Here is a 25,739-nt window from a genome sequence, read left to right as displayed (position 1 = left end):
TCCAAAATTATCTTTTTTTCAGGCTGACATGGTCACAAGGGCTGTAAGATACATGATGTAAGATGTTTCACAGCCTGAATAATTAAAAATGCCACCAATTTAACTTAGCATCAAAGGACTTGAATACTAGGTAGAATGTAGTCTGTTAATAATATCAATAAAAAGATTAAGTAATGCTAAAGTCCAGCACTTTGTGGAGTCCAGAAAGTACAGGTAGAAAATACACCTTAAGAATGAGAAGGATCAACGGCACTATATTTGTCGTTAACATTTATTGTAGAGGAGTAAATCTCTCTTTGTGTCACTTGAAAACTCTGGAATCCTAAACGTATACCAAAGCTAGTCCTTGATTCTTGAGAAATCAGAGCCTTCGCCGTAATCAAAATGATCTGTGATCCCAGCTATGCAAACTTCAATCCGAAGTTTGAATCAGAGATTTTCAGTTGTGGTTATTTTTATGAAAGTGTTTTTACGTTGCTAAAACTGTTGTTCATTTCTTCCGTAATTCATTCATTCTTTTGAGTGCTTTCCACATACTAAATGCCATGTAGATGCTGGGGCTATGGAGGATAAAGACATGGCCTCCAATTACTCTGTTTCCTGAATAAAACAGATAAATAGATAAATGCCAAGCGTGCCAAGAAGGGGACAAGTTTCCTTGAAGAGACGGTGACTCTGCATTATAGGTTGATAAAATAAACTTGCATAAAGAGTGGAGGATAAACCACATGTGGTTGCTTGATTGTAGGCATCTTTGCAGTTTGCAGAATGTCAGGATATAATACAGCGTCAGGAGCAAGAATCTGTGCGCCTGAAACTTCAACACACTTTGGATGTAAAAGTAAGGTCTTTTTTCCATCATAAATAGTAGTTTAAGCAAAAATTATACCTTTGAGATATTTTATATTTTCCTCATGTACTTTAGACACATTGACGTTATCTGATATTAGCTATTTACAAATCTACACAAACATTGTTACATAGCATACCTGTCCTTTTTGTGCATGGTAACAAATTGAAGCACCATGTGCTTTATGTTAAATTTACATTGAGTGAGGGAAACACAGAAGTACCTAATTTGGGGGACTGGGGGTTTGCATACAGGAAGGGGTCAGGCCAGCCCAAAGTATGTTTGGCTTCTTTGGATAATAACAAAAACGATTTAGTTTGCATGGCAAAACGTGTTCTTTAAAAATAGTATATTTTCCGCTGAAATATGTCTATTTTTCGAGTATATTTTAAAATTTCAGACACACACTAAAGCCTCAGTCCTGGCGACTTTCACAGGCAGGAGCACTCTCTAGGTGGAGAGGATCTTTCTCAGTAGGATGTCACAACCAGCTGCAGTCTCTGGCAAAGTGAGAAACCAACCTATTAGCATCCTATCTGAGGTGCGTTTTCACCTCTGGAATGCTTTTATCAGTCGGAAGTGTGAAGGCATTAGTGATTAGTCCCCAGAGAGTAACAGCATGCATCCAGAATCATCTGGCTTAAATCTTTGGCCTATAACTTTGTAGAAGTTCAACATGTAACACCGAAATTGTACTTGCAAAAGTACATTTGGATTTCACAGTTCTTACTATACATTGACAGTTGTTTTGCTTACATGTATATCGTCTTCCAGGAGCTTCAGGGCCCTGGATATACCTCAAATTCTTCTGTGAAACCACGCCTTCTACAGCCGTCATCTGCTGCCCGTTCTCATTCTAATATACCATCTTCCCAATCCACAGCCAGCTTCCTGTCTCATGTAAGTAACTGGCCGTATATTCTATGATGCAAATAGCATAATAGATCAATTTTTTTGGTCTTTTTTTAGGGCCACACCCATGGCATGTGAAGATTCCCAGGCTAAGGGTCAGATTGGAGCTGTAGCCTCCAGCCTACACCACACTTACAGCAACGTGGTATCCAACCCGCATCTGTGACCTACACCACAGCTCACCACTCTTAACCCAGTGAGCAAGGCCCGGGATCAAACCTGCATCCTCATGGATACTAGTCAGGTTTGTTTCCACTGAGCCACAAATGGGAACTCATAGGTAAATAATTTTAAATTGAGAAGAATTTCTTTTTTCTTTCTTTTTTTGGGGGGTGGGGGGAGCACAGGTGTGGCATATGGGGGTTCCCAGGCTAGGGGTTGAATCAGGGCTGCAGCTGCCAGCCTGCAGCACAACCACAGCAATGCCAGATCGGAGCCATGTCTGCCACCTACACCACAGCTCACAGGAATGTCAGAACCTTATTAACCCACTGAGTGGGGCCAGGGATTGAACCCACATCCTCATGGATGCTAGTTGGGTGTGTTTCCGCTGAGCCACAATAGGAACTCCAAAAATTTCATTTTTAAAATATTTCTATAGTTATGATATTTTCAATCACTGGACTTTAGTTTATATAGACCAGGTGAATGAAAATGTTTTTCTTCCCTGTTTGGTGTTTTCTCTGGGAAAAACAAATTGAAATACTCAATGAGATTAATATTAACAATAATTGTTAGGGTAAGTTACTTAATAGCCTGGAGTTCCCGTCATGGTGCAGTGGTTAACGAATCCGACTAGGAACCATGAGGTTGCGGGTTCGATCCCTGCCCTTGCTCAGTGGGTTAAGGATCCGGCGTTGCCGGGAGCTATGGTGTAGGTCACAGACACGGCTCGGATCCCGCATTGCTGTGGCTCTGGCGTAGGCCGGCGGCTACAGCTCCGATTAGACCCCTAGCCTGGGAACCTCCATATGCCGCGAGAGCGGTCCAAGAAATCGCAAAAAGACCAATATATATATATATATATTAATAGCCTTATATTCATTTTTTTCCATTATAAGCATTTTCACTTGACAAAGCAAATGTTAAGATGGCTAAAAATAAGCCTCAGATGCCAAAGGCAAATTACCTGTATATTTAGTTCTCTGCCAAGATGAAAATGATTTCCTGTTTATTGTCTTTTCATGAACTATATGTGGACTTATTTATAATCACAGACTTTATTAATATTAAAATTTTTTATTCACTTTAAAATATTGGAGACTTTGGAAAAATTTTAGTTTAGACTTTCATACTTTTAAAACAGGGGAAAAGTATGTGCAATTTAAAATTCAGGTTTTATCTCTTCTGAAGTTGTATGTATTTATGGAACCACTAATCCCCTGCAACTAGTATTCAGTGCCAATGCTAAAGAAATGAGACTTATTTCATAAATCACACATGAAAGTCAATTTCATTAGTTAATGGTCTTATTGTATGTATTACATCAGCGTTGCCAGTAACCTACCAGTTATTCTGCTTGTGCATTTAAATAAAAGCAGGTACTACAAAATGTAAAACTTGAAATGGAGTCCTCTCACACGCATAAGATATGTGCACTAGTAAGCTACCTATCATACAACAAATAATATTCTAGCAAACGAAAGAATAATATTCATACTAGAAGTTCTACGTGGTTCTCTCTGGAGACTGGAACTTGGAGACTTGGGCAGAGGAAAGGCAGGAGGCCACTGCTTTTTGTTTTAAGTGTTATAAAGTCATTTTACCTTTAAAACTATATGCATATTACACTGATAAAAAATAAATAAAACCCCTCTTCCCAAAATTACCCCATGAACCAAACAGCAAAGAAGGAACACCAACAAAGAACATTTGACCAGGGGTCTTTGGGACTTATTTGTGTGATCTTGGAAAATGAGTTAAGTGTATTGCACCTTTTCATCTCTAATGAGGAGTCTGGACTGTAGATCCAGCTCTAGGGTTGTCTAGAAGACCAGCGTTGAAATTCCATGACTTGCCATTACCCAAAAGCCAGCATAGTAAATAGGCTCTTTAATACATAGACTGATTATAAATATTTGTCTCCATCACTGAAAAAGTACTAAGTCATAAATCTATTAAATTAAAAATTTTAATTATAATTCTAACAGCAGTAATGAAGTGTATTTTTTAAATTGAACATTAAGCATGTTATACACAATTACTTTCTTCCCTTAAAAATGTTTTATTATATAATTTTGCACATTAAATGTCATATGCATTCTTTGTTTTGTTCACTGATATGTTCTAAGTACTAGAACAGTATCTAGCATATGGTAGGTATCTAGTGCATATTTGCCTAATGAGTGAATGAATTTCTTGTAGAACATTGTGTTCAGATTTTCTTTGTTTCTACTGACAAGTCAATTTTAAATCTTACTGTTGCTTTTTCAGAGGTGATTTTTTTCTCTGATCACTTTAAAGATTTTTCTCTTTGTTTTGGTTTAAGTAGGTTGAGTGTAATGTGCCTACATATGGTCCTCTTTGTATTTATCTTTCCTGGGATTTACTGATCTTCTTGGATGTATGGATTGATATCTTTCATCAATTTTGGAAAATTTTTATCTTTTATATTCTCTATTATTTTTTTCTATCCCATTCTCTTATTTCCTTCTGAGACTTGCATTATTAAGAAACTTTATTTTTTAGTTGGTATATGATAACTCCATTATCTGAATCCCCTATGGACCTGTCACTGTTGTTTTCTTGGTTTCTAGTCATTTTTCCATCTGGTCATTTTGCTTCCTTTTTTAAAAGACTTTATTTTTTAGAGTAGTTTCAGATTCACTCTAAAATTGAGAAGATGCAGAGATTTCATTTCATTGTACTCTCTGCCGCCATACATGCACAGCCTTCCCATTATCAACATTAGTCACCAGAATGATACATGGGGTTTTTTTGCATAGATTTTTGTTAAAATTTTATTATAGTTGATTTATAATGTTCTGTCAATTTCTGCTGTACAGCAAAGTCACCCAGTTTTTCTCACATTATTCTCCATCATGTTCCATCACAAGTGATTGGATATAGTTCCCTGTGCTGACAGCAGGATCTCATTGCTTTTCCACTTCAAATGCATCTACTAGCCCCAAACTCCCAGTCCATCCCCCTACCTCCCCCTCCCTCTTGGCAACAACAGGTTCCATTTTCCATGTCCATGAGTTTGTTTCTTTTCTATAGATAGGTTCATTTGTGCCATATATTAGATTTCAGATAAAAGGGATATCATATGGTATTTGTCTTTTTCTTTCTGACTTCACTTAGCATGAGAATCCATAGTTCCATCTATGATGCCGCAAATGGCACAAATGGCATTATCTTGTTCTTTTTATGACTGAGTAGTATTCCACTGTGTATATATAACACATGTTCTTAATCCGTTCATCTGTCAGTGGACATTTAGGTTGTTTCCATGTCTTGGCTATTGTGAATAGGGCTGCAGTGAACATATGGGTGCATGTTTACTTTTTCAATGAAAGTTTTGTCTGAATATATGCCTAGGAATGGGATTGCTGGATCATATGGTAGTTCTATATTTTGTTTTCTATGGTACCTCCATACTGTTTTCCATAGTGGCTGTACCAATTTACATTCCAACACCATAGGAGGGTTCTCTTTTCTCCACACCCCCTCCAGCATCTGTTATTTGCAGACTTACTAATGATACCCATTCTGACTAGTGTGAGGTGGTACCTCAGTGTAGTTTGATTTTCATTTTTCTAACAATTTGTGATGTTGAGCATTTTTGTATGTGACTGTTGACCACCTGTGTGTCTTTGTTGGAGAAATGTCTATTCAGGTCTTCTGTCAAGTTTTCAATTGGGTTGTTTGTTTTTTTGCTGTTGAGTTGTACGAATTGTTTGTATATTCTGGAGATTGAGCCCTGTCAGTTGCATTGTTTGAAACTATTTTCTCCCATTTCATAGGTTGTCTTTTTGGTTGTTGGTTTTTTTTTTTTTATGGTTTCCTTTTCTATGCAAAAGCTTGCCAGTTTGATTAGGTCCAAGTGGTTTATGTTTGTTTTTATTTCTGTTGCCTTGGGAGACTGACCTAAGAAAACATTTGTACAGTTAATGTCAGAGAATGTTTTGCCCATGTTCCCTTCAAGGAGTTTGATGGTGTCTTATGTTTAAGTCTTTAAGCCATTTCGAGTTTATTTTTGTGCATGGTGTGAGGGTATGTTCTAGTTTCATTGATTTACATGCAGCTGTCCAGTTTTCCCGGCACCACTTGCTGAAGAAACTATCTTTTCCCCCTTTTATATTCTTGCCTTCTTTTTGGAAGATTAATTGACCACAGGTGTCTGGGTTTATTTCTGGATCTCTGTTCTGTTCCATCAGTCTGTAAGTCTGTTCTTCTACCAGTACCACACTATTTTGATTACTGTAGTTTTGCAGTAATGTCTGAAGTCTGGGAGAGTTATGCCTCCTGCTTGGGTTTTTTTTCCTCAGGATAGCTTTGGCAATTCTGGGACCTTAATGGTTCCATATAAGTTTTTGAATTGTTTGTTCTAGTTCTGTGAAAAAATGTCATGGGTAATTTGATAGGGATTGCATTAAATCTGTAGATGGCTTTGGGTAGTATGGCCGTTTTAGCAATATTAATTTTTCCAATCCAGGAGCATGGAATATTTCTCCATTTCTTTGAATCCCCTTCAGTTTCCTTAATTTCTATAGTTCTCAGCATACAAGTCTTTGATCTGCTTGATCAGGCTTTTCCTAGGTGTTTAATTTTGGGGGCGTGATATTAAAAGTATTGTATTTTTATATTCCTTTTCTAAGATTTCATTGTTATTATACAGAAATGCAACCTATTTCTGAACGTTAATCTTATATCCTGCTACTTTGCTGAATTCATTGATCAATTGGAGTAATTTTTGTGTGGAGTCCTTAGGATTTTCTGTATATAGTATCATGTTATCTGCATACAGTATCAATTTTACCTTTTCCCTTCCAATTTGGATACCTCTTATTTCTTTTGTTTGTCTGATTGCTGTGGCTAGGACTTTCAACACTATGTTGAATAAAAGTGGGGGGAGTGGAGTTCCCATTGTGGCTCAGTGGTTAACTAATCCGACTAGGGACCATGAGGTTGTGGGTTCAATCCCTGGCCTCGCTCAGTGGGTTAAGGATCTGGTGTCGCCGTGAGCTGTGATATAGGTCATAGACGCAGCTTGGATCCAGTGTTGCTGTGGCTCTGGGGTAGGCCAGCGGCTACAGCTCCAATTAGACCCCTAGCCTGGGAACCTCCATATGCCGAGGGTGTGGCCCTAGAAAAGACCAAAAAAAAAAAGTGGGGAGAGTGAGCATCCTTGTCTTATTCCAGATTTTAGTGGGAAGGCTTTTCAGCTTTTCTCTATTGAGTATTGTATTGGCTGTGGGTTTGTCATATATGGCTTATTATGTTAAGGTATGTTTCCTCTATACCCACTTTGGTGAGAATTTTTATACATGAATGGTTGTTGGACTTTGTCAAACGCTTTTTCTGTATCTATTGAGATGAGCATGTAGTTTTGGACTTTTCTTTTGTGAATGTAGTGTATGACATTGATTTGCATATGCTGAACCATCCTTGTGGTTGAATGAATACCACTTTGTCATGGTGTGTGATCTTTTGTATGTGTTGTTAGATTTGGTGCCTAAAATTTTGTTGAGAATTTTTGCATCTATATTTATCAAAGATATTGGCCTGTAACTTTCTTTTTTGGTGGTATCTTTGTCTGGTTTTGTTATTAGGGTGATGATGACTTCATAGAATGTTTTTGGGAGTGTTCCTTCTTCAGCCTTTTGGAAAAGTTTAAGAAGGATGGTGTGAGTTCCTCTTTGCATGTTTGGTAGAATTTTCCTGTGAAGCCATCTGGTCCTGACTGGACTTTTGTTTGTAGGGAGTGTTTTTATTATCTATTCAATTTCATTCCTAGTGATCAGTCTGTTCAGTTGATATGTTTCTTCTTGATTCAGTTTTGGCAGGCTGTATGTCTCTTGAAACTTATCCATTTCTTCTCAGTCATCAAATTTGTTGGTATGCAGTGGTTCATAGTATTCCATTGTGTTTTTTTGTATTTCTGCAGTTGAGATTTCTCCTTTTTCATTTTTTAGTTTGTTTATTTGAGTTCTTTCTCTCTTCCTCTAGGTGAGTCTGGCCAGAGGTTTGTCAATTTTGTTTACCCTCTCAAAGAATCAGCTCTTGGTTTTATTGATTTTTTTCTATTGTTTTTTGAATCTCTACTTTATTGATTTCCTGTATTCTGCTGTACTGAGGCCAGCTCAGCAGGATGGGGCTGAAGTTAACATAAAACAAGTCACAGAGACATTTATCTTAAGTAAAGGTGGGGAACTGAGGGACTCAAGGTCTCAGGGACCAAGAGCCCTGCCTCAAGAAACCACACTGCTTTTATTGTGCTCTTTAGATGAGATTAGTGAGGAGTGGCTATGGGTGGATGATATAGGGTTTGTTTGCTATTATATAAGTTCTTTTACTATTTTAAAAGCCACTTAGCTGGTAAAAGGTTAAGCTGTTACTCTGACCTCTAGGCATATAACAGTTCTTAAGTCATTTACCAGCACTGTGACTGTTTTTCAAGCAGGAAGATGGGATAAAGTAAAGAAGGACAAGATGGAGTTATCAAAGAAACAAGTCTTGCAACACTGCTGACTTTAGGTTTTGTTTGTTCTTTTTCTAATTCTTTTAGGTGGTAGGTTAAGTTGTTGATTTGAGAATTTTCTTCTCTTCTGAGGAAGGCCTATATTGCTATGAACGTCCCTCTAAGCACTGCTTTTGCAGTATCCCATAGATTTTTTTTGAATGGTTGTGTTTTCATTATCATTTGTTTTGAGGTATTTTTAAAAGTTTATTTATTGAGGAGTTCCCGTTGTGGCTCAGTGGCTAACGAATCTGACTAGGAACCATGAGATTGCAGGTTTGATCCCTGGCCTTGCTCAGTGGGTTAAGGATCCGGCATTGCTGAGAGCTGTGGTGTAGGTTGCAGACGCAACTCAGATCCCATGTTGCTGTGGCTCTGGCTCTGGCCAGCAGCTATAGCTCCAATTGGACCCCTAGCCTGGGAACCTCCATATGCCTCAGGAAGCGGCCCTAGAAAAGGCAAAAAGACAAAAAAAAAATTTATTTATTTGTTTTTTCAAAGAGAGTCAAAATGATAATTTTAGTTTCAGAAGAAGCTGTCACATGAATTTGGATTAGAAAACATTATGAGGAGTACTTCACTTCTGGGGACACATACAAATTGAAAGTGAGAGGATGGAAGAAAATATTTCATGCAAATGGGGATCAAGAGAAAGCTGGAGTAGCAATACTCATATCAGACAAAATAGACTTTAAAATGAAGAATATTTTAAGGGACAAAGAAGGACATTACATAATGATCAAAGGATCAATCCAAGAAGATGATATAACAATTTTAAATATCTACGCACCCAACACAGGTTCACCGCAATATATAAGGCAACTGCTAACAACCTGACAAGGAGAAATCGACAATAACACAGTCATAACGGGGGACTTTAACACCCCACTTACAGCAATGGACAGATCAACCAGACAGAAAATCAATAAGGAAACATAGGCCCTGAATGATGCATTAAACCAGATGGACTTAATAGATATTTATAGGACAATTCATCCAAAAGCAGCAGAATACACATTCTTCTCAAGTACACATGGAACATTCTCAAAGTTTGATCATATCCTGGGCTACAAATCCAACCTCCATAACTTTAAGAAAGTTGAAATCATATCAATCATCTTTTCCGACCATGACGCTATAAGATTGGAAGTCAACAAGAAAAAAACTTCAAAAAACACGAACACGTGGAGACTACACAACATGCTACTAAACAACCAATGGATCACTGAAGAAATCAAAGAGGAAGTTAAAAAATACCTAGCAGCAAATGACAATGAAGATACAACACTCCAAAACCTATGGGATGCAGCAAAAGCCATTCTAAGAGGAAAGTTTATAGCAATACAAGCCCACCTCAGGAAACAAGAAAAAGCCCAAATAAACAAGCTAACTTTACATCTAAAGCAGCTTGAGAGAGAAGAACAGACAAGACCTAAAGTTAGTAGAAGGAAAGAAATCATAAAGATCAGAGCAGAAATCAATGAAATAGAAACAAAGAAAACCATAGAAAAGATCAGTGAAACAAAAAGCTGGTTCTTTGAAAAGATCAACAAAATTGATCAACCCCTAGCCAGACTTATCAAGCAAAAAGAGAGAGGACTCAAATCAATAAAATTAGAAATGAAAAAGGAGAAGTAACAACGGACATCCCAGAAATACAAAGGATCATAAGAGACTACTGCATGCAACTATATGCCAATAAAATGGAAAAGCTAGAAGAAATGGACAAATTCTTAGAAAAGTACAATCTTCCAAGACTAAACCAAGATGAAATAGAAAAGATGAATGGACCCATCGCAAGAACTGAAATTGAAACTGTGATTAAAAAACTTCCAACAAACAAAAGTCCAGGACCAGATGGCTTCCCAGGCAAATTCTATCAAACATTTAGAGAAGAGCTAACACATCTCCTTCTGAAACTATTTCAAAAAATTGCAGAGGAAGAAACACTCCCAAACTCATTCTAGGAGGCCACCATCACCCTGGTACCAAAACCAGACAAAGATGCCACAAAAAAAAGAAAACTACAGGCCAATTTCACTGATGAACATCGATGCAAAATTCCTTAACAAAATACTAGCAAACTGCATCAAACAATACATTAAAAGGATTATACATCATGATAAAGTGGGATTTATCCCAGGGATACAAGGGTTCTTCAATATCTGCAAATCCATCAGTGTGATATGCCACATTAACAAACTGAAGGATAAAAAACACATGATCCTCTCAATAGACACGGAAAAAGCCTTTGACAAAATCCAACACCCATTTCTGATAAAAATCCTTCAGAAAGTGGGCATAATGGGAACCTACTTCAACATGATAAAGGCCATATATGACAAACCCACAGCTAATATCATTCTCAGTGGTGAAAAGCTGAAAGAATTCCTATTGAGATCGGAACAAGACAAGGATGTCCGCTCTCGCCACTACTCTTCAACATAGTTCTGGAAGTCCTAGCCACAGCAATCAGAGAAGTAAAAGACATAAAAGGAATCCAAATTGGAAAGGAAGAAGTAAAACTATCGCTATTTGCAGATGACATGATACTATACGTAGAGAATCCTAAAGACTCTACCAGAAAACTGTTAGAGCTCATCCACGAATTTGGCAAAGTCGCAGGATACAAAATCAATACACAGAAATCGATGGCATTTCTATACACTAACAATGAAAGAGCAGAAAAAGAAATTAGGGAAGCAATCCCATTTACCATTGCATCCAAAAAAATAAAATACCTGGGAGTAAACCTACCTAAAGAGACAAAAGATCTGTACTCTGAAAACTATAAGCCACTGATGAAAGAAATCAAAGATGACACAAATAGATGGAAAGATATATCATGCTCGTGGATTGGAAGAGTTAATATTATCAAAATGACTATACTGCCTAAAGCAGTCTACAGATTCAATGCAATCCCTATCAAATTACAAAGGACATTTTTCACAGAACTTGAACAAAATATTTTAAAGTTTGTTTGGAAGCACAAAAGACCCAGAATAGCCAAAGACATCCTTAAAAAGAAAAATGGAGCTGGAGGAATCAGGCTCCCGGACTTCAGACTATACTACAAAGCAACAGTCATCAAAACCACATGGTACCAACACAAAGACAGAAATATAGATCAGTGGAACAGGATAGAAAGCCCAGAATTCAACCCATGCACTTACAGCCAACTAATCTATGACAAAGGAGGCAAGAATATACAGTGGAGAAAAGACAGCCCCTTAAATAAGTGCTGCTGGGAAAACTGGACAGCCACTGGAAAAGAATGAAATTAGAACACTCCCTAACACCATACACAAAAATAAACTCCAAATGGATTAAAGACCTAGATATAAGACCAGACACTAGCAAACTCCTAGAGGAAAACATAGGCCAAACACTCTGACATTAATGACAGCAGCATCTTCTCATATCCACCTATCAGAGTATTGACAACAAAAACAAAAATAAACAAATGGGACCTACTCAACTTCAAAGTTTCTGCACAGCAAAGGAAACCCTAAACAACACAAAAAGACAACCCACAGAATGGGAGAAAATCTTTGCAAGTGAATCGACTGACAAGGGATTAATCTCCAAAATTTATAAACACCTTCTACAGTTCCATACCAAAAAAAAAAAAACAAAAACAAAAAACAAAAAAAAAACAAGCCTATCAAAAAACAGGCAGAAAATCTAAACAGACAGTTCTCCAAAGAAGACATACAGATGGCCAAGAAATACATGAAATGATGTTCAACATCACTCATTATTAGAGAAATGCAAATCAAAACCACTCTGAGGTACCACCTTACACCAACCAGAATGGCCATCATCCAGAAGTCTACAATCAATAAGTGCTGGAGAGGATGTGGAGAAAAAGGAACCCTAGTACACTGTTGGTGGGATTGTAAATTGGTGCAACTACTGTGGAAAGCAGTATGGAGATGCCTCAGAAAACTAAACATAGAACTACCATTTGATCCAGCAATCCCACTCCTGGGCATCTACCCAGAGAAAACTATGACTCGCAAAGACACATGTACTCCGATGTTCACTGCAGCACTATTTACAATAGCCAAGACATGGAAACAACCTAAATGTCCATCGACAGAGGAGTGGATCAAGAAGATGTGGTACATATCCACAATGGAATATTACTCAGCCATTAAGAAGAATGAAATACCAGCATTTTTAGCAACATGGATGGACCTAGAAACTATCATGCTAAGTGAAGTCAGCCATACAATGAGACACCAACATCAAATGCTTTCACTGACATGTGGAATCTGAAAAAAGGACAGACTGAACTTCTTTGCAGAACAGAAGCTGACTCACAGACATTGAAAAACTTATGGTCTCTGGAGGAGACAGTTTGAGGAGTGGGGGGATGTGCTTGGGCTGTGGGGTGGAAATCCTGTGAAATCAGATTGTTATGATCATTATACAACTACAGATGTGATAAATTCATTTGAGTAATAAAAAGAAGGAAGGAAAGAAAGGAAAGAAAGAAAGAAACAAACAAACAAACATATGAGGAGTTCCTGTCGTGGCACAGCGGAAACGAATCTGGCTAGGAACCATGAGGTTGTGGGTTTGATCCCTGGCCTTCCTTGCTCAGTGGGTTAAGGATCTGACATTGCCATGAGCTGTGGTGTAGGTCGAAGATGCGGCTTGGATCTGGCATTACTGTGGCTGTGGCATAGGCCGGCAGCTATAGCTCCAATTAGACCCTTAGCCTGGGAACCTTCATATGCCGTGGGTGCAGCCCTAGAAAAGGCAAAAGACCAAAAAAAAAAAAAAAAAAAAAAAGGAAAAAAAAAGAAAAGAAAACATACAAGCCTTAGTTTTTCTAGAAATGTAAAGAAGAGAAACAACCCTTAATAGGTTCAACCATCATTTTCCAGATCTTCCTCTTGCATCAAAAGCTATATATCTTCTCCCTCCACAAAGTACCTGCTCCAAGAGCCAACTTACCCTCTTTATCTCACTCCATCCAGTACAAGCTAATTCTCCTCTACCCCCACCTCTCTTCTTTCAGTTACACTGTGTGGATGCCAAAGACCCTGGGCTCTGACCAATGAATAGAATTTTCCTTTAAGCCAACAACCCTCAGGCAGTGGCTACCCAAAGCCCCACTCCCAGTCCCCATGGAGTGACCACAGAGCTGGCATTGTTTCCACTGTCTTAGGAAAAAGAAGCCAAAAGCTGACCCTGAGCATAAATCAAGGCCCACTATGGAGAGAGAATGAGGGCTCCCAGGTCTAGTGCAGGCCAAAAGGTGGGGGCAGGAAAAGGGAGTTTTTGCAGTTACTCCGTCTTCAGAAATAAGGGGGAAAGTGGACACTTTGCCACTGCTGTGGTTCTATAAGGTACTCTACTACTGAGCTCCAGTGGGGTCTGCAAGCACAAAGGGTCTAAACAAATCACAACTTTGCCCTGCCTGAGGATAACAGCAGCAAAGAGAAAGATAAGTCAGTGTAATATTTGCAGGAAGATGATGTTGGGAACTTCAGCTTCTCATATGGCTGCCAGCCCTACAGAAGACAACACAGTTAAGAATGAAGACAGCCACTAGACCAGGTTAGTTGGGAAATCATTAGGCTGGACTGGAACTGCCAGCCTACACTGCAACACTGGATCCACCACAGCTCATGGCAACACCAGATCTTTAACCCACTTAGTGAGGCCGGGGGTTGATCCCATGTCCTCATGGATCCTAGTCGGGATCAGGGGTTCCCTTATAATTAAGTCTTTTTTTTTTTCTTGCAGCCATTAGAATCATCTCTTTAACTTTTGCCATTTGTATTATGTCTTGATTCAGGCCTGTTTGGGTTCAACTTGTTTGGGGCCCTCTGTGCTTCCTGTATCTTGATACCTGTTTCCATTAAGATTTGGAAAAGCTTTTCAGCCATGATTTCTTCAACTATATTTTAAATCCCCATTTCTTTTTCTTCTCCTTCTGGAATCGCTATTATATGTAGCTTGGCCTGCTTTACTTTATCCCATAGATCTCTTATATTGCTTTCATTTTTTTTCCATTTGGTTTTCTGTCTGCTAATTGGGTGATTTCCATTATTTTGTCTTCCAGGTCACTAATTTGTTTCTCTGCATTGTTCATTCTGCTCTTCAGTGCCTTTAATTCAGCTTGCATTTCTGTAAATGAATTTTATAATTTTTCTTGGCTCCTCCTTATATTTTCTAGTTCCTTTCTAAAGTAATGTGCATTACTGTTCATATATCCACTCTTAATTCCTTCATATTCACTCTTAATTCCTTCAGTATTTTCACTGTCTCCTTTTTGAACTCAGTGTCAGTTAGACTGCAGAGGTCTGTTTCATTGTTTGCTCATTCAGGGGAATTTTCCTGTTCTTTTAACTGGGAATGGTTCCTTCTTCATTTTGCTTATATTTTTCTTATTTTATGAGTTTAGGGAAAACAACTACTGTCATCTTATAGGGCTATTTATATGCAAGACTACCCCTAGGTATTTTGTGAGGGCTTACTATTTATTTTTGGAATGAGGGCTGCTTTTGGTTTGGATGCTTGCTGACTCTTTCCTCAGTGTGTGCAGGCTCTTATACCCTTGATAGGGGGTGCTGGTGTACAGCCTGCCCATGCTTCCAGGGAGATGGAGGCAGTGGGCGGGGATAGTAGCCAGTGCCTCGTTGCTGGGCCCTTGACAGTGGCAAGGACCTGCGGGGAGGTGGTGCAGGCAGCTCCAGATTGCAGGGCTCTGGAAAGTGGCAGTTATCCTCAGGCAGGTGTATGCAGCACCCAGAGCATTTGGCAGTGGCAGTCGCAGAGCATGTGCATTCCAAGGGAAGTGAGACCAACAACGAGGGGCACTCAATTGCTGTGCCCTCATCTGTGCAAACCTCTGATATGACTGGGGCTGTAGGTGGTGCCTTTCTCATACAACTAGTGATGGCAGACCACACCCACCTCTGGAATCTGAGATGGCTGTGGCGATTTGCCCCAGCTGCCCGTAGCCCACTCAAGAGGTCCCCCGCAGCTGAGAGCCCACATGTGCACAGAGAAAGATGTTTCCATGGTGGTCCACCCCTCCTCCTCTTGCCCTCCCCAACAGTGGCACCTTGCTTCTTCTGCAGGCCCAGACCTCCTCCCGAGTTTCCTCAGCTGTCACACTCCACGCCCCAGCCCATACTGCTCCCTAGACCCTCAGGCTGTGTCCACATAGCCAACCTTAGTCTTCTCCCCAGAACTGACCTCCAGTGGCTGAGTCTCAGTGCCCAGCCCCTGCCCAAGCATCCAAGCTGTGGTGTCTGGGGAGGTGGTACTGATGGTCTGTGCAGCTCTCTGTCTGCTTTGCCCTTCTCAGTCCAGCTGCTGTGCTCGTCCCAAGACTTTGAGATCCCTCCATCTTGGCTGATCCTCCCTATCAGTTAGGTGCCTTCCCAGGGTTTGGGTTCCTTTCCTCTTTAACAGCTCCCCCTCAGGAGTGCTGGTCCCATCCAGATTCCCTTTTTTCTCTTTCTCTTCTCTCTCTTTTTCTCTTTTTTCCTTTTGTTCTACCCAGTTATGTGGAGTGTTTCTTGCCCTTTTTGTAGGTTTAATGTCTTCTACCAGCATTCAGTAGATATTCTGTGCAAATCATTCCTAATATAAATGGTTTATTTTGATGTGTTTGTGGGAGAAGGTGAGTGCCATGTCTTACTCCTCCACCATCTTGATACATGAGAATGATACATGTTTATCAAGGATGAAACTGCAGTGACACATGATAACCACCCAGAGTCTGTGGTTTGCCTTGGAGTTTGCTCTTGGTGTGGTACCTTCCATGGGTTTGGACAAGCGTTTGTGTGTATGTCTTTATTGACATACATCTATCATTACCATATCATACACAGTATTTTCACTTCCCTAAAAATCCTCTGTGCTACACCTGTTGATCCTTGTCCCCCCTTCCACTCCTGACAACCGCTGATCTTATTGTCTCCTGGTTTTACTTTTCCAGAATATCACTGAGTTGGAATCATACAGTATGTAGCCATTTCAGATGGGCCTCTTTCACTTAAATAATGTATATTAAGTTTCCTCCATGTTTTTTCATGACTTGATTGCTCATTTCTTTTTAGCACTGAATAGTAATTCATTGTCTGGAGGTACCACAGTTTATCTGCTTATCTACTGAAAGGCATTTTGGTTGCTTTCAAGTTTTGGCAATTGTGAATAAAGCTGCTATAAACAGCCATGTGTAGGTGTTTGGGTAGACATGTTTTCAATGTCTTGGGCAAATATTAAGCACATGATTTCTGGGTCATTTGGTAAGAATATGTTTAGTTTTGAAGAACCTACCAAACTGTCTTCCATTTTGCACTCCCACCAGCAATGAATGAGAGTTCTGTTGCTGCATGGTCTCACTAGCATTTATTTGATGGTGCCTGTGTTCTGGATTTTGGCCATTTGAATAGATATGTAGTGGTATCTCATTGTTTTAATTTACATTTACCGGATGACGTATGCTGCAGAGCACCTTTTCCTACACTGTTTACCATCTACATATCTTCTTTGGTGAGGTGTCTGTTAAGGTCTTTGGCCCATTTTTAAATCATTTGCTGCTGCTGCTTTTTTTTTTTTTTTTTTTTTTTTTTTGGCCATGGCTACAGCAAGTGGAAGTTCCTAGGCCAAGGATTAAACCCATGCCACAGCGGCAACCCAAACTGCTACAGTGACAACACTAGATCCTTAACCTGCTGCACCACAAGAGAACGCCATCATTTGCTTCCTTTTTAAATAATTAATTTCTGGTAATTGACCGTGAAAAATTACAGAGATAATTTTGGATTCTAGATGATTTTTTTTCCTTCATAGAGGAGTTTCATTTTCTCCTGGATGGTAGCTATGTTAAGGCCAATAACAGTCCCACGTCACCCTAATTTATCTGAAGATTGAGGTTATTTGGACCAAGGCTCTTATCCTAGAGTCTCTAGTTTACCAGTTATTCTCCACTTCTTTGATACAGTTCCAGTTTTTATCCCTCTAGCTCCTTGATTCTGCCAAAATTTCACCTTGTTAGCCTTTCAGCTGCTGCTTTTAGAATTGGCAAATGTTTCTACAGAAAAAATGGCCCAAATGCCTGTCTTCTCTGGATTTTCTATTGTCCAGACTTTGGCCCCGTAATTCTTTACTGTGTTGGTAATTCTCTGATATTGTCAGAAATACTTACAAATATATTTTGTGTACTTTTCTAGTGAATTCTGAAAGAAGGGTTTGTCTGCCATTACTAGAAAAAGAACTCTTCTACTGTTATTCCTTGCTCATACAGTTTTAGATAGTATCTGTAAACTACTATAAAACATAAAAATGTAGCCTTTCTTTTACCTCACACATGTGCATGCACACACACACACACAATCCCTATTTAATTCCCTCTATATAATCATATCTTTTGGTGAAGTCATATTGAGTGTTCAAATTATTTTAACTGTATAAATATTCCCTAGCTGAATTGTACAGTGAACTGTAACTATATTTCCTTTTTGCCCTTAGATTTAGTAATGGTTTTGTTTTACTGTTTATTTTCTACATATGTAAAACTGTGATATCTAGAATTATCCCTTAAAATTCTCACAAAAAAACTATAAAACTTTTGCTGTGAGCAAAGTGTGGGGGTGAAAAATTTCCTCTCTTCGAAGTCCTTTGGTTGGTCTAATAGTTAAATTGGCATAAGACAGATTAACAGGAGAAAACAGAAAGAAAACAGGAGAAAAACAAAAAGTTCCCGTGTGGCCCAGGAACTTCCACATGCCACGGGTGTGGCCAAAAAAAAAAAAAGGAGAAAAACAAATTTCCTTTTGTTATGTATGGGAGCCCCACAAAGACAATGAGACTCAAGAGCAGGTCAGGCAGTTGAGGTTTATATTCCATCCTGTGCTGAGGAATGGAATGGGGCCTGGGGCTTTAGGGGAGGGGAATCATTCCCGAGGAGACGAGAAGAGCAGATGTTTGGTAATCAGTTTCCCAGCCATGTGGGTAAGTCTTTCAGATTAAAAAAAAAAAAAAGGTTATCTGTTAATAACTCTCTGGTACAGGCTCTATCTAAATTCTTTTAGGCAGTTAAGGGAACGGTGTAAGTTTTTACTGAGTCTACTGGGTCTTGATTGCCTTCAGCTCAAAATAATCCACATGCCAAAGTGGCACAGTTTGGCATGGCATAGTCATACTTTATCAGTTGCTTTCTTTGTGTATATAATATGTTATCAGTCTGTTCTGGAGCCCTCCTCTCCCCATTCCCATTGGTTGTTCTCTAGGACTACTGCCTGCTTACCTTCTGTGATTTTCCTTTTACCGCTATCAAGGGAATTCCTTTCATTTTGTTTTCTGCTTTTTAGGTTTAATTCCCTTTTTTGCTTTATCGCTCTTTTTTGGTGGCACATATACTGTAGTAGTTACTGTGAAAGGGTGCATTTCATTAAGTGTTTTAAAACCTTGCATGTCTGAAAATATCTTTACTCTTCGCTATGTTTGATTGGTGCATGAAATGTTGTTGCTATTGTGCTATTTTGATTCTAAGACCTTTTTATGTGACTAATTTGTTTCTCAAAGCTTTGAGAGTCTTTTTTTTTAATCCCTGGTATTCATTTCAGGGTGATTTCTGCTAGGGGGCCTTTTTCACTTCATTGTGTAGGAGCTTAAGTTCTTTCTCAGTAATTCTCTTATATCATTTATTTGATTGTTTTCTCCCTCCATTTTTTTTTTCAGTTTTTCCAATCTGGAATTCCAGTCAAGTCACCTGTTAGGCCTCCTTGATTTTTTTTTTTTTTTTTTTTTTTTTTTTTTTTTTGTCTTTTTTGCTATTTCTTGGGCTGCTCCCGCAGCATATGGCGGTTCCCAGGCTAGGGGTCTAATTGGAGCTGTAGCTGCCGGCCTACACCAGAGCCACAGCAACGCAGGATCCAAGCCACGTCTGTGACCTACACCACAGCTCCCGGCAACGCCAGATCGTTAACCCACTGAGCAAGGCCAGGGATCGAACCCGCAACCTTGTGGTTCCTAGTTGGATTAGTTAACCACTGTGCCACGACGGGAACTCCTCGATTTATTCTTTACTCTCTCTCTCTCTCTCTCTCTCTTTTTTTTTTTTTTTGCTCTGCCTGTGGCATGTGGAAGTTCCTAGACCAGGGGTCAAACCTGTGCCACAGCATTGACCTGAGCCACTGCAGTGACAGTGCTGAATTGTTTCCCTGCTGCTGCACCACCAGGGAACTGCTCTTTAATTTTGACTTCTAATCTCCATCTTCTCATATTTTATTTCCACCTTTTAAGAAAATTCAACTCTGTCTCCCAAACATCTATTGAATTTTTTTTTCTGATATCGTATTTTTTTTTAAATTTCCAGAAGGCTTTTTTGTTATTGTTCTTTTTAAATCTTCTCTTCGTATTGTTTTATGTTCTTTTGTGGATACACTATATTTTCATTTCCATTTAAGGATAATTATTAACTTAAGTTTTTCAAAATTTCCTCTATTACCTGAATTATTGCTATTTCTTTCCATTCTTTTTTTTTTTTCTTCTTCTTTTTTGGCTGCACCTGCTGCACATGGAAATTCTCAGGCCAGGGGTTGAATCCATTTTGCACCTGAAGCAACTCCAGATCCTTAACCCACTGTGCTACATACAGCAGGAGCTCCTTTAAATTCATTTTTTCTGTTTGTTTTGATATCTGTCTTTTATGTTGGAGATTTACCTTCAGTGTTTAGTGATTATTGGCTGTCCATTCATATTTAAGATTGAGGCCCTAAAAAGCCACTTAAAAGCACTTTGTAAGGTTCATAGGATTTGTCAACTAGTAGATGGTTAGATATTACTTTTTAACTGAGGAACCCAAAAATTATCTCTAGATTTTTTTTTTTTCTCGGTTCCGTCAGTTCCCTTAAAGAGCGATTCTCTTACTACTGGCTAACAGGTATAAATATTTGCCAGTATTCCGAGGGGTGAGTCGGGCAGGGAATCTGGGGTAACATTCTTACTTAATGCTTGTGTTTTCAGTTTGCAGTCTTACTCCTGCTGTACCAGATATCCTGGAACTTAACATCCTTTGGTTCAACCTCACCCAGAGATTATAAATTTATTTAGGGGAAAAGAATGAACTCTAACCTGACTACATGGGGAACATATCTGGGATTCTCACAGCTTCTGCCATAAACTGTTAGCCAATCCTCCCCTTTGCCACCCAGTCTTGCCCCGGCCTTTGAAAATACCCAGGCCTCCATGTCCTCAGTCTTGCTGGAATACTCTTGCAGAACAGCTTGTTGCTTCTTGGCTGCTTCTGTGCAGGTACTTGATGTTGTAGCTTTCTTTGTTCTGCTAAACTAGTTGTAAATTACCCATTTGCTTTCCATCTCCCAAAATATTATCATCCTTACTCATCTAATGTTATCTCTCCTTTCCTCTTTATCCTTGTTCATTTCTTTAGTGTCATTTTAGTGGGGCCTCAGATAGAGCAGAAATAAATGTCAAGTCTTATGTTTAAAAGTAGAATGTTCCTGGGGGTTTGGGTTGGAAATGCTAGAAAATTTGGTTGTGATGATCAGTGTACAACTATAAATGTAATTGAGTAATAAAAAAATGAAAAAAAAGAATGTTCCTGTGTGCATCGTTCTGCGTTGTCCCTTCATTTATCTCATTTCAGTTTAGTCATCTTGTTCTGTGATTGTACTGATAGTCATTATTTACTAAACACCAGGCACTGGACAATGTACTTTCCATAGATTATAGAATTTATTCCTCACAACTGCCCACACGAGGTAAGTGCTGGCATTATACCTATTTTACAGTGGAAGAAACCGAAGCTTAGAGAAGCTAAATAAGTGACTTACAGAGCTCACACCCCCAGAACGTGTTTGTGCCAAGACTTAACCAACACAGCCTGAGTCTAGAACCTGTCTTCTTAACCAGTTATACCATACCGATTCTCTACACCACATTGTTGAGTGCTGATTATAAAAAAATGAGTAAATGATGTAAATAGATACTCCACCTTAACTAATAGTGAATAAGGTCTTTGTAAATGAGGATCATAGTGTTTTGGAGGTCCAGAGGCGTTAAAAATTAGCCAGTTGATTACTCTAGTGTTTATAGGTGAGAAAATGGTAGAACCAGAAAAATTGTATTATATGATTTGGTCCAAGTTCAAACACCTACAACATGTACATATATGTCTGTATATGTATATACACATACATACATGGATACACATGCATATAATTGGTAGCTTGATGTAGAAGTATTTTAGATTAATGTTTCAGCTAAAGGGTATTTTAGCATATGAAAATAAAATTTTTCCAGGATAATATAATTTATTTTATTTATATATCAGATTCTATTCGCTTGCACTGTAATTTACTAGTTGTGCTTGATCTTTGTCACCGAAGTACCTATAATGTGAACAGAATTTTCAACAAGACTTTATAACCTTTGTCTTATTTCCTACTCAACCATTTTAGTACGCAATATGAATAATATATTTATATTTCAAATAGTATATTTATATTCCATTTTTATTACAGTCCTCTGACAGGAATATAAGTACTATAAGAGATGGATTTGGTCAGACATTCTCAAAATAGAATAGTCTAATTCAAACTGAATGAGATCAAGCTTTTATTTTTAGCTTTTACATTTATCTTCTATCTTTGGAGAACGGAGGTGGGACCAGCTGAGAAGGCCACACTCTGCCTAGACATTACTTATCTTACATCGTAACTCATGGTTTGCCTGTAATGGCCTCAAGGCCATTAGAGAGCAATATTTGGAGAAGATGGAGGTGCATTAGAGATATAATTTGCAAATTATTTCGGAAACACATTTCAGAGTCAGAATGTAATAGGAAGCTAATAAAATCACAAAGTAAACCCTAAGTTTAACAACACCAGTATAAGGTTATATTCTTCCCTTAAAACCAAAAAGCCTGTAGAAGTTTTGACTTGAAAATATGTGTCCCCTAGAAATAGCCTCATTGTGTATCCTGAGAGTCAAAGGGTTGGAGTCAGGAAAAGCAAGATCCTTTGAACGGGTTCCAGTAACTTCAGGAAGAACTTGTGTGTCACTCTTTCTTTACCAGCCAGACAGGAATTGTATATAAAGAATATTTTTTGCTTGTTGGTTGGTTGGTTTTTTGTCTTTTTAGGGCCTCACCAGCCACATATGGAAGTTCCCAGGCTAGAGGTTGAATCGGAAATGCAACAGCTGTCCTGCACCACAGCCACAGCAACACAGGATCCGAGCTACATCTGTGACCTACAGCACAGCTCATGGCAATGCCAAATCCTTAATGCACTGAGCGAGCCCAGGGATGGAACCTGCCTCCTCATGGATGCTATTCAGATTGTTTCCCCTGAGCCAAGATAAAACTCCTAAATAGACTTCTTAAATCACAAAACCACCACAAACAAAATGAAATCACATACTAGAAAAATATTTCTAGTAAATAAAGGGTTAACATATATAATATGGAGAGTTTTAATATACCTGGATGAAGATAGCATATACTGGAAAAGTATAGTAAAGCTATGGATACAAAATTCACGTAAGAAATGGAGATAGCCAGTAAACATGAAAAAATGTTCAAACTCATTTATAAATAAAAAATAACTACATATTAAAGCAAAAACAAACTGCCAATTTTGTGTATAAGATGGTCAAATGGTAATGGGAAGAGTGTAGCATAATGACCACTCTTGTGTCATACCCTACTGATAAATATATAAATTTGATAAGACTTTTGTTGTCATTTTTGCTTCCAAAGTTCACAGTTTCTGTTTCTTCCTTTTAAATTAATATACTTTATTTTTAAGGATAGTTTTAGCTTTACAGAAAATTGAGCAGAAGTTAGAGTGCTCCCAGAGATCCCTCTGCTCTGCCCCTCCCTCACCTGTTCCCCTATTACCAGCAGCTCACACTAGGCACTGGTGTGGTACATTTGTTACAGTTGAGAGAGCCATTATTGGTACGCCATGATTAACTAAAGTCTATAGTTTACATTTGGGATTCATTCCTTGTGTTATACATTCTGTGGGATTTGACAGAGGTATAGTGATATGTATTCACCATTACAGGTTTATACGGAATAATTTCACTGCTCTAAAAATGCCCTGTGGCTTCATCTTCTCTGCTTCCCTTCCCCTGAACCCCTGGCAATGAGTGATCTTTTTGCTGTCTTCATAGTTTTGTCTTTTCCAAAATGTTATGTAATTGGAATCATGGAGTAGTCTTTTCAGATAGGCTTCTTTCACTTAGCAATATGCTTGCGAGAGTCCTTCATATCTTTTCATCCTTTAATAGCTCATTTCTTTTTCACTGAATAACATTCCATAATACAAATGTACCACAGTTTATCCATTCACCTGTCGAAGGACGTCCTGATTGCTTCCAAGTTTTGGCAAATTATAAATAAAGCTGCCATAAACATCTGTGTGCGGGTTTTGCCTGGGTATCACGTTTTCAACTCTGTGAGATAAATACTACAGAGCATGATTGCTGGATTGTATAGTAAGAGCTTGTTTAGGTTTTTTTGGTTTTTGTTTTTGCTTTCTTGAGCCGCTCCCGCGGCATATGGAGCTTCCCAGGCTAGGGGTCTAATCGGAGCTGTAGCCATCAGCCTATGCCAGAGCCACAGCAACGCGGGATCCGAACCGCTTCTGCGACCTACACCACAGTTCATGGCAACGCTGGATCCTTAATCCACTGAGCAAGGCCAGGGATTGAACCCACAACCTCATGGTTCCTAGTCGGATTCGTTAACCACTGAGCCACAACGGGAACTCCAAGCATGTTTAGTTTTGTAAGAAACTACCAAGCAGTCTTCCAAAGTGACTGTACCATTTTTGCAATCTCACCAGCAGTGAATGAGAGTTCCTGTTGCTCCCCATGCTTATCAGCATTTGGTTAGTGTCTGGATTTCAGCCATTCTAATAGGAGTAAAGTGTGATTTCTTGTCATTTTAATTTGAAACTCCTTAGTGAAAGATGGTGTTAAGCATATTTTCATGTTTATTTACCATCTGCATATTTTCTATGGTGAGATGTCTGTTCCAAACTTTTGCCCATTTTTAAAATTGAGTTGTTTTCTTACTATTGAGTTATAAGAGTCTCTTTTTTTGTTGTTTTTTGTGACCCAGTCCTTCATCAGTTATGTGTTTTGAAAAGATGTTCTGCCAGTCTATGGTTTACGTTTCCACTTTTAACATTATCATTCTAAAGAAAAAAAAAGTTTTTAAAATTAATAAAATCCAACTTACTACTTTTATTTCATGACTCATGCTTGCCAAGGGGTGGAATAGGGGCAGGGGAAGAAGTGAGATGGATGGGGAGTTTGGGGTTGGTAGTTGCAAACTATTACATTTAGAATGGATATGTGATGAGGTCCTACTGTATAGCACAATGTACTATATCCAGTCTCTTGGGATAGACCATAATGAAAAATAATGTGAGAAAAATAATGTGTATATATATATGTGTATATATATATATATATATATATATATGTATAACTGGGCCACTATGCTGTACAACAGAAATTGGCTCAACACTGTAAATCAACTATACCCTAATAAAAAATAAATTAAAAAAAACCATCACTAAACCCCAGTCATCTAAATTTTCTCCTGTGTTATCTTCTAGGAGTTTTACAGTCTTGAATTTTACATTTAAGTCTGTGGTTCACTTGGAGTTAATTTTTGTGAAAGATATAAGGCCAGCATCTGGCTTCTTATTTTTTTTCTACATGTCAATGTCCAGTTGTTCCAGCACCACTTGTTGAAAATATTGCCCTTTCTCTATTGAATTGTCTTTGCCCTTTTGTTGAAGATGAGTGGACTGTATTTGTACGGGACTATTTCTGGGCTCTTTATTTTATTCTGTTCCGTTGATCTACTTGTCTATTCTTTTACCAGTATCTTATTACAGTAAATCTTTAACTTGGGTAGTGCCAGTTCTCAAACCTTGTTGGCCTTTAGTGTTGTCTTAGCTATTCTGGACTTTTTGCCTTCCCATATGAACTTTATATTTTATTTTATTTTTTCTCAATGCTGCACTTGAGGCATATGGAAGTTCCCAGGCTAGGGGTCAAATTGAAGCCGCAGCTGCCAGCCTACACCACATTCACAGCAATGCCAGAACTGAGCTGTATCTGTGACCTACACCATAGCTCACATCAATGCTAGATCCTTAACCCACTGAACCCGTGCCTCTTCAGCAACCATGCTGCTGCATTTGGATTCTTAACCCACTGCGCCACAGCAGGAGCTCCTCCATTGTGTATTCTAGCTTCCTTTGTTGTAGATTA

The 25,739-nt window shown here is 38.7% G+C and overlaps 1 protein-coding gene across 9 annotated transcripts in view; it reads left to right on the top strand.

Annotated features, from left to right (window-relative positions):
* The window catches only part of CCDC158 (coiled-coil domain containing 158), a 98,854-nt gene that overhangs the window by 50,274 nt on the left and 22,841 nt on the right, over nt 1–25,739 (top strand). For 7 of the 9 annotated variants that reach the window (XM_021101466.1, XM_021101463.1, XM_021101462.1 and 4 more), the window contains 2 exons: nt 749–841; nt 1,625–1,750. In XM_021101466.1, coding sequence (XP_020957125.1) covers nt 749–841; nt 1,625–1,750 — 219 coding nt within the window. Of the gene's footprint in view, nt 1–748; nt 842–1,624; nt 1,751–20,444; nt 21,915–25,739 lie in introns of those variants that run through there. The other 2 variants (XM_021101468.1, XM_021101460.1) reach the window with 2 other exon arrangements.

This window comes from Sus scrofa, chromosome 8 (assembly GCF_000003025.6).
Source record: "Sus scrofa isolate TJ Tabasco breed Duroc chromosome 8, Sscrofa11.1, whole genome shotgun sequence".
NCBI classification, from domain to species: Eukaryota; Metazoa; Chordata; class Mammalia; order Artiodactyla; family Suidae; genus Sus; species Sus scrofa.
This window is presented reverse-complemented; position numbering and strand designations above follow the sequence as displayed.